Source organism: Mustelus asterias, chromosome 12, assembly GCF_964213995.1.
Source record: "Mustelus asterias chromosome 12, sMusAst1.hap1.1, whole genome shotgun sequence".
Lineage (NCBI taxonomy): Eukaryota > Metazoa > Chordata > Chondrichthyes > Carcharhiniformes > Triakidae > Mustelus > Mustelus asterias.
The window spans coordinates 32,792,840-32,809,806 of record NC_135812.1 but is presented as its reverse complement, the minus strand read 5'-3'; the positions used below and the strand labels follow the sequence as shown (position 1 = coordinate 32,809,806).

General features: G+C 44.6%; 1 protein-coding gene across 2 annotated transcripts in view; it reads left to right on the top strand.

Moving 5' to 3' along the window:
• Window positions 1-16,967, top strand: part of LOC144501913 (calcium-binding protein 8) — a 379,238-nt gene that overhangs the window by 48,019 nt on the left and 314,252 nt on the right. For both annotated transcript variants that reach the window (XM_078225948.1, XM_078225947.1), the window contains exon 2: window positions 9,836-9,979. In XM_078225948.1, coding sequence (XP_078082074.1) covers window positions 9,836-9,979 — 144 coding nt within the window. The remainder of the gene's footprint in view (window positions 1-9,835; window positions 9,980-16,967) is intronic.

Genomic DNA, 16,967 nt, shown 5'->3' with positions numbered 1-16,967 from the left:
TAGAACCAAATAAAAGGTCATTGACAAATTCTGTCCACACTGCCAGTTTTGGTGTTGGGAGGAAACCTGGCAACATCAATAACTTGCCATTATTTTGTCTGTGAAATACATGCTGGAACCCCCTCTGGATATTCGTCTAACCAACAATACAAGTTTCAAACAAAAAAGCTTTGAACTCCCTTTCATCTCAACGTAGTTTCTGGAAAGATCCAGTAACATTTTCAGCTGGAGGGTAAGGACGGGGTCTGATCGTTTGCTAATTTATTTCTCACACACCCATTCCCTCATTAGCATTTACTCAGCAATGAGAAAGATTGTCGGCAGTCAGATTTACAGCTGTGATCTCCCTGCTGATTCAGAGCTGTGCGACTGGGGGCAATCTATATCGCTGGTAAACTTGACAATATTTTAATGTTAGGACTGAAAGTGCCTGTGGTAAAGCCAGGATTTGGATCACTGGAGCACTTGAAGAATAAAATGCTCCTTTTGTGGATTAGCGAAGCCCAGCTTCATCGTAATTTCATGTCACTGAAATGAATGCAAAAATATTCAAAGTTCGTTCTTTGAGTCTAGCTATTTCTTTAACATGGGACTTGGGCCTATATATTCTGAGTCCGATCCAATAGTGAGGAACCTGGCACCAATGAATTTTGGATCCTGGGAATTCCAAATGAAGGGCAAATCAAAGAGAAAATAACAGTGATTCTCAATAATAGTCTCAAGTGTTCACATTCCTCCAAGTTGATTAACAGCTACGTTTTAACTTTTCTATTTTATAGTGGAGAAAATACGCATCATTACCTCAAGATTTGTGCTGACTCCTTCAGCCCCAAGATAACTTGCCTTACCGTTGTCATAGACTGAGCTGCCTTATCTTATTCCTATTTTCTGCAAATACATTCAGTTGATCACTCTGTACGGAGTGTGTAAGGACTGATCTGTATTCAGCTATGTCAGTGGCGCAGGTCAAGGGGATTGGAAAATTGGGCAAACAGACATTAAGCATGTTTGATTTTCCAAATTTGTTGAGACTTGAGCACATTTTGTGCATTCCAGCATTTGCGAACCGGTTGTGCCAGGCATTTTCTGAGAGACAGCATGATCGAATTGGGTAGATTCTTGGAGGCCTCTACTGCGATCACTTCTGTATTCGAATTATGAGGTATAATGATTTTGGTGGTCAGGTGGCATGCAAGCACACTTTCTATGTTGGAAGTGCTTGATGATCGGTACAGACACAATGGGCCGAAGGGCCTCTTGCTGTGCTGTTAGACTCCATGACACACACCACCGTGGCAAAGGCACTTTATGCATCTAGGGCCCTGCACCTGATTCAGGTGATAACACTTTGCATATGGAAATAGTGGGTCTAATGTGTAAATCAGGCCTGTCCGGCATAATAGATTTTTGACTGAGCTCAGCATGCACTGTGCAAGCTGTGGTCAGCATTCTTAGGCAATGTCCAAGACCGCAAGAAACTACAAAGGGTCATGAACGTAGCCCAGTCTATCACGAAAGCAGCCTCCCATCCATTGACTCCGTTTACACTTTCCTGTACGTTGGGAAAGCATGATGTGGAGATGCCGGTGTTGGACTGGGGTAAACACAGTAAGGAGTCTAACAACACCAGGTTAAAGTCCAACAGGTTTATTTGGTAGCAAACGCCACTAGCTTTCGGAGCGCTGCTCCTTCGTCAGGTGAGTGGGAGTTCCCACTCATCTGACGAAGGAGCAACGTTCTGAAAGCTAGTGGCGTTTGCTACCAAATAAACCTGTTGGACTTTAACCTGGTCTTGTTAGACTCCTTACTACGTTGGGAAAGAAACCAGCATAATCAAGAACCCCAAGCATCTGGACATTCTCTCTTCCACCTTCTTCCGTCGGGAAAGAGATACAAAACCCTGAGAACACATACCAATCAATCCAGGCACAGTGGCACAGTGGTTAGCACTGCTGCCTCACAGCACCAGGGACCTGGGTTCGATTCCCAGCTTGGGTCACTGTCTGTGCGGAGTCTGCACATTCTCCCTGTGTCTGTGTGGGTTTCCTCTGGGTGCTCTGGTTTTCTCCCACAGTCTGAAAGACATGCTGACTAGGTGCATTGGCCGTGCTAAATTCTCCCTCAATGTACCCGAACAGGCGCTGGAGTGTGGCGACTCAGGGATTTTCACAGTAACTTCATTGCAGTGTTAATGTAAGCCTACCTGTGACAATAAAAAATAAACATTAAAAAACTTTAAGAATGGTGTCTTCCCTGTTGCCATCAGACTTTTGAATGGACCTACCTTCCATTAAGCTGATCTCTTCTCCCTATCTGTAACTGTAACACTATATTCTACACCTCTCCTTTCCTTCTCCCCTATGTACACTATGAATGGTATGCTTTGTCTGTATAGCACGCAAGAAACAATACTTTTCATTATATACTAATACATGTGACAATAATAAACCAAATCAAATCAAAATCTGTCAGCCACCCATTTGTCCTTAAAGGCCAGTTGTAATACTGTTACTCAGCACATTGAATTTGCTGGCAGCTGCTGACCACTACGTTCACCCATGACACCCCGTCGATCACCTGGCATCCGTTCAACCACATCCCCACCCCCTGCACCCCCACCCACCCCCTCAACCTCCCTCCTCCTTCCATCTCCCTCCCCACTGATTTTCTCTCTTCCTCACATCTTACATTTTACCTGGGCTGGCATCCAAGCCGGTTGAGCTCCCTACTTTTTGGGAATGATGACTGGCTTCTGGGTCAGCGATAATATACATAGGAGGTCATGGGTTTGAAACCCTCTGGACTCCCCCCAACTACCCCATGGTGTTTTCAGTGGCATGATTTAGGCCCTTGATTTTGATGGATGGAAAGTTACAGACAATATGATGACCACTTCCTGACATGTGCTATTGGGGACAATCTTCAAAATCTGTTCATAAGTTCAGAAGATATAGGAGCAGAATTAGGCCATTCGCCCCATCGCCTCTGCTCTGCCATTCGATCATGGCTGATATGTTCCTCATCCCCATTTTCCAGCCTTCTCCCCATAACCCTTCAACCCATTACCAACTAAAATTCTGCCTAACTCCTCCTTAAATTTATTCACTGTCCCAGCATCCACCGCCCTTTGAGGTAGCGAATTCCACAGATTCACAGCCCATTGGGAGGAGTAGTGGTAGTAGTGAGTATTTTTTGCAAAGAGAAAGATGAGTGAATGATCTTCCTGCAAAAGGCAGCTAAAGGTGAAGGCCATTAGGTAACTCTGCTGATGCTAATTCTAGACTGTGTGACGATCAAGCCCATATTTTCAAATGAAATGGGCTAACTGTCAAATCAATAACTAATTTGTCCTGACATGCTGTTTGAATTGAAGGGGCAGTTAAACAACCAAATGAATTTCTGAGTAAGTTATTAGGTAAAGTCTTCAGGTGTGAAATAAGTTTGTATTTGAGTGCTTTCCAGAGCTGTGAAGCTTGCTGAGATTATGACATAGAATTTGTAGCACAGAAGCTGGCTATTTGGCAAAATTAATCCATGCTTTATTTTATTAATTTGTGGGACATGGGCGTCACTGGCCAGGCCAGTATTCATTGCCCATCCCTAATAGAAGTGGTGATGAGGTGTCTTCTTGAGCCAATGCAGTCCATGTGATGTAGGTACACCCACACAGAGTTCCAAGATTTTGATCCAGCGACAGTGAAGGAACGACGATATATTTTGAAGTCAGGATAGTGAGTAGCTTGGAGGGGAACTTCCAGTGGTGGTATTCCCAGGTATCTACCTCCTTTGTCTTTCTAGATGGTAGTAGTCATGGGTTTGGAATGTGCTGTCGAAGGAGCCTTGGCAAGTTACTGCAGTGCATCTTGTTGATGGTACACATGGCTGCCACTGTTTGTCAGTGGTGGAGGGATTGTGGTTGGCGTGCCAATCAAGCAGGCTGCTTTTTTCTGGATGGTGTTGAGCTTCTTGAATGTTGTTGGAGCTGCACTCATCCAGACAAGCGTTCCATCACATTCCTGACTTGTGCCTTGTATATGGTGGACAGGTTTTGGGGAGACAGGAGGTGAGTTACTCACCACAGGATTCCTAGTCTTTGACCAACCCTTGTAGCCACAGTATTTATATAGCTAGACTAGTTCAGTTTCTGGTCAATGGTAACCCCCAAGATGCTGATAGTGGGGGATTCGACAATGGTAATGCCATTGAATGTCAAGGAGCGATGGTTAGATTCTCTCATGTTGGTGATGGCCATTGTCTGGCACTCATGTGGCCCAATGTTACTTGCTGTCTGTCAGCCCAAGCCTGGATATTGCCCATGTCTTGTTGCATTTGGACATGGACTGCTTCGGTACCTGAGGAGTCACGAATGGTGCTGAACATTGTGCAATCATTAGTGAACATCTGACTTTATGATGGAAGGAAGGTCATGAAGCAGCTGAAGGTGGTTGGGCCTAGGACACAACACTGTGGACCTTCTGCAGTGATGTCTGGAGCTGAGATGATTGACCTCCAAAATCCACAACCATCTTCCTTTGTGCTAGCTATGAATTTAGGTATGCTGGAGTTTGTGCTTCCCATCTGTTGCATCCCATCTTTCTTCAACAAAAGCACAACAGTCTCTCACATTTCTTTTCACATAGTCCGATATTCCAAGTTGCTCCACTGGAAAGTTGTCGTACAAAAGTCCACGTCAAACCACTTAAAGATGCATTAAGTTGGCAATCAGGTGCTTGATCAAAGAAGTAGGTTTTAATGAGTATCTTAAAAGGAGGAAAAAAAGGTAGAGAGGCTGAGTGTTTTATGGAGGGAATTTCAGAGCTTAGGTCCCAGGCAGCTGAAGGCATGGTTCTCAATGATTAAAATCCAGAATGCTGAAGAGATCAGAATTGGAAGAGTGCAGATATTTGGAGAGTTGTGGGGCCGGAGGAGTTTATAGAACAGCAAGACGATGGAGGGATTTGAAAACAATGGTGAAAGTTTTAAGACCTTCTAACTCTATCAGCATAAATCATTCTTTGCTCCCTCATGTGTTTATTATTTAGCTTCCTCTTAAACGTATCCCAGACTATTGGAGGGTGAGAACGTTGCATCCAATTTTGAGAAATAGGATAGAGACAAGACAATAAATTCAGGCCACTTAATCTTAACTGCAGTATGCGTAAGCTTTCAGTCCTTGTCCACCTGATTGTGGGCATACCTGATAGAGATGGGGATAGAAAGTGAGTCCAGGGTCTGCACTGTGAGGATCTTTTCCCAGAAGCAGCAGACACTGGGAGGAGCAGCAACATTCATGACTGAAGGATTAAAGCACTTTGATGCCATCTGTCATATTTTCTGCCGTTATGCCTTCATTGTGTATGCGCTGTGCTCAATGCCAGCTTCTGAGAAAGATCATTGAATTGTAAGATTTGAGGTGTCAGGTGTGGAGAAACCATTGCCTTTGATGGGGCAGCCTCGAAGGAGTTGCAATAACCTTAAAATTAGGCCTAAGCCATTTAAAAATTAAATCAGAAAACACTTTTTAACGCAAAGTATATTATAAATCTGGGACTTTTGTTCCCTCAAAAAAAAACTATTGATGCTAAGAACTAGGAGCAGGAGTATTCAATTCAGCCCCTCAAACCTGCTCCGCCATTCAATACGATTATGGCTGGTTTTAGAATCATAGAATCCCTACAGTACAGAAGGAGGCCATTCGGCCCATCGAGCCTGCACTGACAACAATCCCACCCTGGCCCTAACCGTGTAACCCCACATATTTACTCTAGCTGGCCCCCCTGACACTAAGGAGCAATTTAGCATAGCCAATTCACCTAACCCGCATATCTTTGGGGTGTGGGAGGAAACTGGAGCACCCGGAGGAAACCCACGCAGACACAGGGAAAACATGCAAACTCCACACAGACAGTCACCCGAGGCTGGAGTTGAACCCGGGTCCCTGGCGTTGTGAGGCTGCATTGCTAACCGCTGTGCCACCGTGTCGCCCTTATTGCGTCTTGGCCTCAACTCCACTTTCCTGCCTGTTCTCCATAACCGTTCAATCCATTACTAATTAAGAATCTGTCTATCTCCTCCTTAAATTTACTCAATGTCCCGGCATCCACCACACTCTGGGGCAGTGAATTCCACAGATTCACGACCCTTTGAGAGAGGTAGTTTCTCCTTATTTCTGTTTTAAATCTGCCACACCTTATCCTAAAACTATGAGCTCTTGATCTAGATTGCCCCACAAGAGGAAGCATATATCGACTATATTTACTTTATCAACACATTTTATTATCTTATAAACCTCAATCAGATCTCCTCTCATTCTTCTAAACTCTGGAGAGTATAGGCCATAAATGCTCAATCACTCTTTATATGACAAACTCCTCATCCCTTGAATCAATCTAATGAACCTCCTCTGAACTGCCTCCAATGCAACTACATCCTTCCTCAAGTAAGGGGATCAAAACTGTACACAGCAGCCCAGGTGCACTCTCCCTAATACCTTGTATAGTTGCAGCAACACTTCCTTACTTTTATACTCTATCCCTTTAGCTATAAATCCAAAATTCCATTTGCTTTCTTTATTAGATGCTAGATTAAATGAAAATTCCAAAACTGAGATTGTTCAATTTCTGGTAGGCAAGCATGTTATGAGATATTGGCTGCGATTTTGCATGGTGTCAGAGAAGAATTTATTTGTTAATGAGGGAGGCAGTGAAAGCTCTCTATAGATCATCAGGTGGTAAAGTTACAGACCCTGTATTCAAACTGGAACAGATCTTATTTCTCATCAAAATCGACACCCATGAGTCTTGCCATCCTCCATCTTGTGAGCACCTTCACCTTGTGAGCATCTTGATATCCCTGTATCTTTTGATGTCATGCCTAAGATGATGGGGGATCTTAGATCAAAACTATTGATAGTTTTATTTAGGCAAAAGCTTGTGGATGCTGGAAATCTGAAATAAAAGCAGAAAATGCTGAATATGTGGAGAGATAAACAGAGTTGGCGCTCCGGGTTGATTGGTTTATTCAAGTATTTGGTTAGCTGAAGACTTCCCAAATCTGATTGGATGGATTCCTGAAGGTTGCATCACATGACCTATCACCTCCGAAAGCCACGCTAAACCCTTTGACCATTGGTTGGCCAACATGTCCATCATTGAAGCACATCATCTGCCCTTACGTATGATCCATGATTCTTAACTGTCAGTCAAACAGCTTATATCCCTGACTCCAATATTTTTCTAACTAATAAACATTTTTCAAACAAAATTAAAAAGAAAAGCCAATTCATTGAAAACCATCTTGATTATTCTCCAGGGACGCTCTCGGCAGTGTCTTGGAGATTTCTGTGCAGTTCCTTTGGACTTCAGGACACTCTTGGAGAGTTGGCAACCATACCACATGGTTACCTATGTTTGGGTGGAATATTTTGGGAATATGGGGCTATTTTCCCATTCCATTTTGTTTCATTATTGGGGATTTCAGCTACCTTAATACCACCTGGGACATGAATAGGGGGCACAGAGGGCATAAAATTCTTGAACTTCATTCAAGAGAACTTTTTTTAGCCAGTGTGTAACAAGCCCAAACAAGAGGGAGTGCAATTCGAGATTTAGTCTATGGAAATGAAGCTGAACAAGTGGATGAAGTGGCAGTGGGGACCATTTTAGAGATAGTGACCATAACAAATTCTATTTAGCATGAAATTAGTACTTTGTCGCTGAGGGACGATACAGGCATTCCAGTTAATAAGGAGAAGGTTGAAATATTAGATCCAATAAGCAGAAACTCTGAATTCATTTAAAGGGTACCTGGATCTGCACCTGAGGTACTGTAACCTGAAAGTCTATGGACCAGGTGTTCGGAAGTGAGATTAAAATGGACGGCTAGTTTGTTATTTTTTTTCAGCTGGTGCAGACACGATAGGCTGTACTGTAGCTTTTCTACGGTTCTATTGTTCTCTGGTTCTATGTTCAGCTGCCAATGACTCCATAGAGGGGAAGGGATGGTGGAGATTGAGGGTTGGGGGCTATATTTGTTGCCCACTCCCTGAAGAACCCCAAAATCAGGAGGTCATCCCCCTCAAAAAAAAATCCACAATAATTAAATCCCGTCTTTGTGAATCTGAGGCATTTCTCTATTTTCAAACTCTGTGATGAGGCTTGGGTTGCTTTTCTGGGAACTCATATGCCTCAGCCCTTTGGGCATAGCAGCTTCCAAACATATGCCGGCTCCCACTCTGACTGGGGAAGCAGGAAGGTTCTGCATAGGAAACCCATCCCTCCCACCATTACTTCATATTAGAAGCCCTGCCTCTTACAAGGGCAAGTGGGAAATCCCAGTTTACTTCAGAGCCCGTCCTATCTGAGTTCCACCAGACTAAGGGAATCCAAGATAACAGCTGACTAAATTGAGCCTACATGGAGGATATTTCGCTGTGGTGGTGGAGATGTTGTCATTCCAGCCAAGACTTAAGCTGTCTACAGCTCAAGCCTACCGATGTTGCTTCCCGGCAGAGGTCATTGGATGGGAATTATATCTGGAACTTGGCTGATATTTCTCCTTCCTTGCCCAGGTCAATTATAGTGCTTTCACTGAGATCAGTGAGAGCAGGAAATGAAGCCAAGGATTTATGTGTGCGCTGCCTGAAACCTACTTTTCCCATTTAGATTTATTGATAAAGATGGAATAAGCTGGTTGGTTGTATTTTTCGGTGATTTTTTTTTGTTACGATTGACAGTAATTTGTTTTAATGAAATTATAAATTATTGTGATGAGGATCTCTTGGGAAAATATCTTGTCTGTGCGATAATGAAATCATAAAGCCATCTATTAAGAGTCGGTTTATTATTTTCCTAGATATGAATGCACAAAGAAAAGTTTCCCCATTCTATTTGATTACCAGCTCCATACAGAGACTAAGGGGCTAATTTTAATCTAACTCATCCAGTGAGAAGCTGCTCCTCCACAAAGCAAAAACGATTTGGTGTGTGCACTGCAGAGCTTGCCATATGGGCGGCACGGTGGCACAATGGTTAGCACTGCTGCCTCACAGCACCAGGGGCCCAGGTTCAATTCCGGCCTCGGTTACTATCTGTGTGGAGTTTGCACTTTCTCCCCTTGTCTGTGTGGGTTTCCTCTGGATTCTCTGGTTTTCTCCCACACTTCAAAGATGTGCAGCTTAGGTGGATTGGCCACGCTGAATTGACCCTAGAGTTGTGGGATTAGCAGGGTAAATGTGTGGGTTTACGGGAATGGAGCTTGGGTGGGAATGTGGTTGTTGCAGACTTGATGGGCCAAATGGCCTCCTTCTGGGCTGTAGGGGTAATGCAACAATGACTACACTTCAGCAGTACTTTTTTTGTACATTCATGGGACATGGGCATCACTGGCTGGCCAGCATTTATTGCCCATCCTAATCGCCATTGAAACTGAATGGCTTGCCAGGCCATTTCAGAGGGCAGTTGAGAGTCAACCACATTGCTGTGGCTCTGGAGTCACATATAGGCCAGACCAGGTAAGGAGGGCAGATTTCCTTCCCTAAAGGACATTAATGAACCAGATGGGTTTTTCCGACAAACAACAATGGTTTCACGGTCATCAGTAGATTCTTAATTCCAGATATTTTTCATTGAATTCGAATTCCACCATTTGCCGTGGCGGGATTTGAACCCGGGTCCCCAGAACATTAGCGAGAAAACCATAAGGCCATTGCCTCCCTGTTACTGGTTGCAGAACCCTTTGGGGGATCCTGAGGTCAAAAGCAGCACCATATAAATGTATGTACAATCTTTCTGCACTTGATTTGAACTGTTATTCTTTCTTTCATCTATATCAACAGAAATAAGAGAAGCCTTTCGAGTTTTGGATCGTGATGGCAATGGTTTCATTTCAAAGCAAGAGTTGGGCATGGCAATGAGATCCCTGGGTTATATGCCCAGTGAGGTGGAACTTGCAATCATCATGCAGCGACTGGATATGGATGGTAAGAACACATTTATCATGTTGTGCTAATGCAGTACGTATGCACGGTGTGATAAATGTATTCAACTTTTAAACCATGGATCTTAAATATTTATTTAAAGGTTATCTAATTGCACCTTACCTGAATACTGAAGGCCATATGACTTACTAATAATGCTTCTTAAGGATCATCCTGTTATATTGGAGGGAGTACAGCAAAGATGTATTATGATACCTGGACACAGTAGATTAGATTTTACGGGGGAGTTACACAAAATGGATTGTGTTTCAAGCTATTAAAGTAAGCTGACCGAGCATGTAGAAGAAAAAGTTCTGCTGGTTGGGTGAGGGTGGGGTGGGGGGAAGGAGTGGCAGAGGGAGCAACCGAGAACAGGTCACTGGAGCTTCCAGTGATAACGTTTTTTTAGTTTTAAAGTTTATTTCTTCGTCACAAGTATGCTTGTATTAACACTGCAATGAAGTTACTGTGAAAATCCCTTCGTCACTACACTCCGACGCCTGTTCGATACACTGAGGGAGAATTTAACATGGCCAATGCACCTAACCAGGGCTGTGGGAAGAAACCAGAGCACCTGGAGGAAACCCACGCAGACACGGGGAGAACATGCAGATTCCGAGATAGTGACCCAAGCCGGGAATCAAACCCGGGTCCCTGGCGCTGTGAGGCAGCAGTGCTAACCACTGTGCTGCCCCAACATTTCACCATCTGCTGTGGTGGGATTTGAACCCAGGTCTCCAGAGCATCACCCTAGATCTCTGGATTACTAGTCCAGTGATAATACTACTACACCACCATTTAGTGTTGCAGAGCAGGATGATAAACCCTTACTTGAGATTCGCGGGCTGCAGTGGATAGGAAAAGTGGAACCAGGTGAGAGCTTTCTCACTGAGCTGGTGAATGGGGGGGAAGGGTTGGAGCGGGATGGTATGATCAACTGCCCCAAATGATTGATCTAGAATTCGAGGAAGAATATTGTGCCATCATCACAGTCACAGAGGATAGAATTTGTGATTTTGATGAGTTGATAGTTCAGTGCTGTTGTGGGGTGGAAACCTGATTGGAGAGATTCGGAAATGGAGTTGTGGGAAAACTGGGCATGGATGCAGGTGGAATAATTTATTTGAGGATGTTGGAATGGAAAGGAAAGGAGACAAAAGATTGGCTATGGAGACGGGGCTGCAGTCTGCAAGGACAGACAGAATGACAGTAGACTTCATGGGAAGTGTGTTGACAGTGGTTTTGATAAGGAAAGGAAACCATTTGTATAACTGTAACCAGCATGGGTGCCAGAAAGAGAAATTAAAGTGGCGAACGGTTCAGTGTGAATAGAGACAAGTGTGCAGGAGGTCTATAGACAAGATGAAAATAGAGGGAGAATGATGGGGGATAAGATAAAAATTGTGGGAAAAAATGGTTTCAGTGCTGGGGCCAAAATCAACCTTCAGAGAGTTTTGTGAAGGGCAAGAGGGGGGACAGCTGAATGGAAGGTGTCAGCCTTGGGAACATACAAGTCCAGTCAGGCAGATGTCCCATGGGGACGTTACTCAGGTCATATTGCCAAGACACATGGAGACCGAGCCTTACTCTGGGTCCTTGATTGATTCCTCATCCTCCCCATTCAAGGACAGTGGCGTAGAAGATGGCAAAGCTGAGAATAGCAAAGACATCTTTCCAAAGGGGGCCAACATGACCTTTTTGTGTTTCTTTCCAAAGGAGGGAACTGCAATATCTCTACCGTGGTCTAGTAACTAACATTGCAGTTTGGTGGGTGTGGGCTCCTGTTACACACCCGATAGTGGAACTGACTGCTAATGACATCAATGGAGAGAACTACCCTCTAGCCTTGGACTGTCTGTCAGAGTTAGTGATGGAGATTCCCAGCTTAAAGTATCCTGGCACTTTATGCAGTGGTGAAAATTTCACAAATTTTCAGCTCCTACTGCCTGAGGACAGCATACTTGATTGAAATGTTCTTTCTCCAATTTGCTAATAGCTCCAGTATTACTCTCATGCTGAAGAAAGATCTGTTTAGAATCTTCTCTAATGTAATAGAACACAAATCTTTCCTCATTAGGTGACAGAGCTCTGCTAGCTGCTTTCCCCAGAGCTGGCACCTAGCTCTGCTAGAAGAGTGGCATTGCCAGTGTGAGTCACCATGGCATTCAACGTCCGTAACTTTGAGGTTGCAGCAACAGCAGAAATGCACAGAAGCGAGCTGGCTGTCAAGCAGGTGATGGATGCATTGTTTACACAAACAGCACAGCTCGTCACCTTCCTATTGGACCCAGTGAGGGTGGTTAACTTGTACCAATTTCCCCAGCAGTCAGCTGCAATTGGCCGCATCAATAGTCATTATTACAGACGTGTTTAAACTGGAGAAGGTTTCGCTTACTCAATGTCCTGCTGGTGAGTGATCCAATCTACTTCACCTCATGCATCAATGGCCACCACCCAGGCAGTTGGCTTGATGCCTTAACTACATGAAAGTTGAATCTATCTGTGCTGTGTGCCGGTAAAAGAGAGTACCTGGTTGGCAGATCAGAGAGCAGGTTTATCCTCTGCAGCACTGGCTCACAATCTCAATTGATCTGCTGACCGCCCGTTCTCTGCTTTAAATATGAGAAGGCTCATGGTGTGATTTAGCAGACCATAGCTATATTTCAGATAGTTTGACTGCTCTGGGATGGGTGTCAGCACAGTTGCAGCCTAGGTCATAGAATCGTAGGATCCCTAGATTGCAGAAGGAGGCCATTCGGCCCATCGAGACTGTGCCGACTCTCCAACAGAGCATCTTACCCAGGCCCTATCCCTGTAACCCCACATATTTTCCCCGCTAATCACCCTAACCATCTTGGAACACTAAGGGGCAATTTAGCATGGCCAATCCACCTAACCCGCACATCTTTGGACTGTGGGAGGAACCCGGAGGAAACCCACGCAGACATGGGGTGAATATGCAAACTCCACACAGACAGTCACCCAAGGCCGGAATTGAACCCCAGCCCGTGGCACTGTGAGGCAGCAGTGTTAATTACTGTGCCACTGTATCACCCTCTGACAATCAGCGTTTTAAAAGTGCTGAGTGCTGTATTGTTGCACTTTGATAAAAATCCCACACTGGTACACCGGAGATGGAGGAAGGCAATTGTTACAAGTCAGGTCAGATACTTCAAGGTGTTCTCTGAAGCTTGCCTGACTTGTTTTGCATTGAATTTGGCTAGGTTGAGCACGAGAGGATTCATTTCAGGTGTGATTCAACTGACCCTGAGGAGCTTATATCAAAAACAAAGTTTAATTAAGAATATTGTTGACATGTATAGTAAGACAATTAGCAAGAACTTTTAACAATTACAAACTAGAAACACAACAATCACGATAATGTATAACTCTTAAGGAAATATCTCGAATGTGTTCCAACCAAAGCCAACATCCAATACACAAAATCCTCCAAATAAGCACAATTTAGCATAGGTTAATGTCCACTTGTTACAGGAATCTCGCCTCCTGGGTTGAGTGCTGGAAATCCCTTGTGAAGAAACTCAGAAGAAGTTGTAGTCAGAATCTATTTCCCAAAACACAGCTTCTTAAAGGCAGAACCAAACAAAGAGAAAAAAGAACAGGGCCAGAGAGAGACTGCTTCTTAGCTTGCTGCTAAACTGCTTCCAAAAAAAACTGACCAAAAATGAAACTGAACGCCCAAAAGAAAAAACCCCAACCACCTGACTGCCACAAACGAAACTGAAAATTCTATCACCTGACTGCCACAGCTTAGCTCCACCCCCAATGACATCACTGAAGCTGCATGATTTAAAAAAAAACCTTTCTTAAAAGTACACTCACATGACACAATGAAGAAGTGTAGCTGGGTGAGTAGGCATCCATGGCCAAGCCACGGGCAGCGTAACCAAACAGAACCTATGATGAACTGCCTGACATCCTTCCGCCACTACAAAACTGATCTTCCGATAGAGGGGACAAATGGCATTGCCATTGAATGAAATAAAATTAGAAAATGCTAGACCTTTCATCGACCTGAAACATTAGCTCTTTCGTTTTAAAAAATGTATTCTTCTATGGGATGTGAGCATCACTAGCTGGGCCAGTATTTATTACCCATCCCTAATTGCCCTTCAGGGGCCAATTAAGAATTAACCACATTGCTGTGGGTCTGGAGTCACATGTAGGCCAGACCAGGTGAGGATGACAGATTTCTTTTCCTAAAGGACATTAGCGAACCAGACGGGTTGATATGACAATGGTTCATGGTTACTGTTCAGACTTTTAAAAATTGAATTCAAATTCCACTATTTGCCATGGTGGGATTCGAGTCTAGAGCATAGCCCTGAGTCTCTGGACACTAATCCAGTGACAATACCATTACACCACTGCCTCCTCTCTCTCCGCAGATGGTGCCTGACTTTGCTTAGTACTTGCAGCACTTTTTTATTTCAGATTTTCAGCATCTGCAGCATTCTCTTATCTTTCAGATAAAGCTCGGTATTTCAGATAAAGCTCGGCACAACATCGTGGGCCGAAGGGCCTGTTCTGTGCTGTACTGTTCTATGTTCGATGTTCTATGTTCTATTCTCGGCCGCGATTCTCCCAAAAGCGCTGAATTGACGGTTCTAAATCCCGACTGTTTTGTCAGTTCAACTTCTCACCCGAATCTCCCCACTCTGTGCACTGCAGAGGTCCCAGGCGTGAATCACATTAAAAGCCCAGGGGGGTAGGGCCTATTTGCGTCGGAGTCTGACAGTTCCGGAACTCTGCGCATACGCAGTGGCCCCGATCTGTCAGTCTCCCCATTTGCTAGCCAGCCTGATCGCTGGCCAGCCTGGGACCCCTGCAGTGCTGCCCCTCCAGCCCCACCCAAGGCCCAATCGCGGCCCCCACACAATTCCCGGTCCAGCCCTGACCCCCCTGCTCTGGAGCGCCCCGATGTCCAGCCCACCCCCCCCAGCAGTGGCGATCCCCCTACCCCCCTCACCCCGGCAAATCCCCCCCTCCCGCTGATCCCCACACGGGGTCAGACCCCCCAGGAGGCAGGCCCCCCACCGGCAGACCACCCCCCATAAGCCCACCCCGATTGCTGCCCTCCCTCCATCCCAGATCGATCCTGTCTGCAGAGTGGCAGCAGGACCCTCCTCCCCTACCGATTGCCCCTAGGCCCCGCCCACAATAGGCCCTGCCCCCTTGGCACTGCCCGATGTGCAATGGGAAGTGCCAAGGTGCCCCCTGGGCATGTGCACTTTGCCCCCTGGGCAGTGCCGGGGGCACAGGCTGGCACTTCCAGGGTGCCCATGCCCAGGGGGGCACTACCCCTCACCGCCTGATCCCCTGGGGGGCCCTGATTGTCCCCCCTTCATTCCGGCGGGGTCTCTGGCTAGTTCCCCGAACATGGAGAGCGAGTCTGAACCCCGCCGGAATGAAGTACTCCTGGCGGGGTGGGAGATTCAATTGGGACCAGTAAGTTCCCGATAATTACATTTAAAAGACATTTAAAACATATTAAAACAGATTCAAATTACTTACCTGCCTTCCCGCCGGTTTCCAGCGTGGTCTGACCGGCGACTGTTCACTGGCTCTGGGAGATGTGCATGCATTCCTGGCACATGCGCAAACCCCGGAACAAGGCCGGCGACGCGCCTCTCCCAGCCGAACCCACCAGAAAAGTTGCGGGTTGGGACGGGGGAATCGCAGCCCTAATGTTCAACATTAAAATGATGTTGGCCAGGATAGTAACGCAATAGTATAATGATGGGTGAAAATGTAATCCCAATAACAAACACATCGCTACAGCCCGTGTCTGAGCTACGATGCTGCCAAAGCCATTATTTGATGAAGCCTAATTGATAGGTTCTGCATAATGTTGGAAATAAATTTGTGCAATGGTTCCACAAGTTTTGTTGTAAAGATTACTGTAAACCAAATTATCGCAGTGACTTTCAAGGCAGTTAAACGTGATTGCATTTTACTATATTTTATTCCATTGCACTTTATCTGAATTCACCTTAGCAAATATTTGGGTTTGAGAGTCTATTACAGTTTGGGCAATGAATCAGTCTTTTGGGAAATTGCATTCAATTTAAAGAATTGTGTTAGATATTAGAACATCGAATATATTAAAGTGCTTTATTTTAGCAGAGGCTTTTGCTATCAAAGTACTTCAGTTACATTTCTGGTTGATTGCACTATATGCATGGCTTCTAGTGCTGGGAAAGAAATAGAGATTGGGAGCTGAAATATTTATCATTTTATATATTAAAGTTGTTTGTTATACAGCAACATCCTGACAAATATGGGGCAAGTAATATAGTACAATGCAATGCACGTTGCTGTGTGTATAACTGATTTGTCACAATTACTTGTGGACCTAGCGGGTGTATATATTTGATTGCAATAGTTCAGAAGAACACTCCAACACTGTTGGAGGGAATGAACTAACTGAGCCTTCTGAGACTTTATACAACTTGAACAAAAATGGCTTTATTCAACATGCATGAGGAAGAGTAGCACTCGGAGCTGTAATTCTAGCGTGTTTCTGAGCTACTCTGCTAATCATAGGTTTGTACACATTCTAATACTTTTCCGTGTTACAAAATGCTACATTTCTATTAGGTCATCATATCGTTATTTTAAATTTGTTAAAGTTCTGTTTTGATCACATTATGCTGATCCATTGTCCTGTGTGCTTTACCTTTAATTGTTTTCTGAACATTTCCTATCTACCTGTTTGCAATATCAAAGCACTGTAGTTATCAAATCAATTTCCACGGTGTGTTAATTGTCCCCATTTCCCTGATACTTGATTAGTTTTCCAGAGGCACAACGACTCCTCTGGACATTGTGAAGTCTTGATAAGTGGTATCGATTCTCTTACTGTTGCTGTAACCTCGGAAAGATCTTGCCTGGGATGTGACTGTTTAGTGCTATCTGGGATGTAGTTATTTGTAATTTGTCATGTGTCTGCCTGCTGTGAGTATGGATA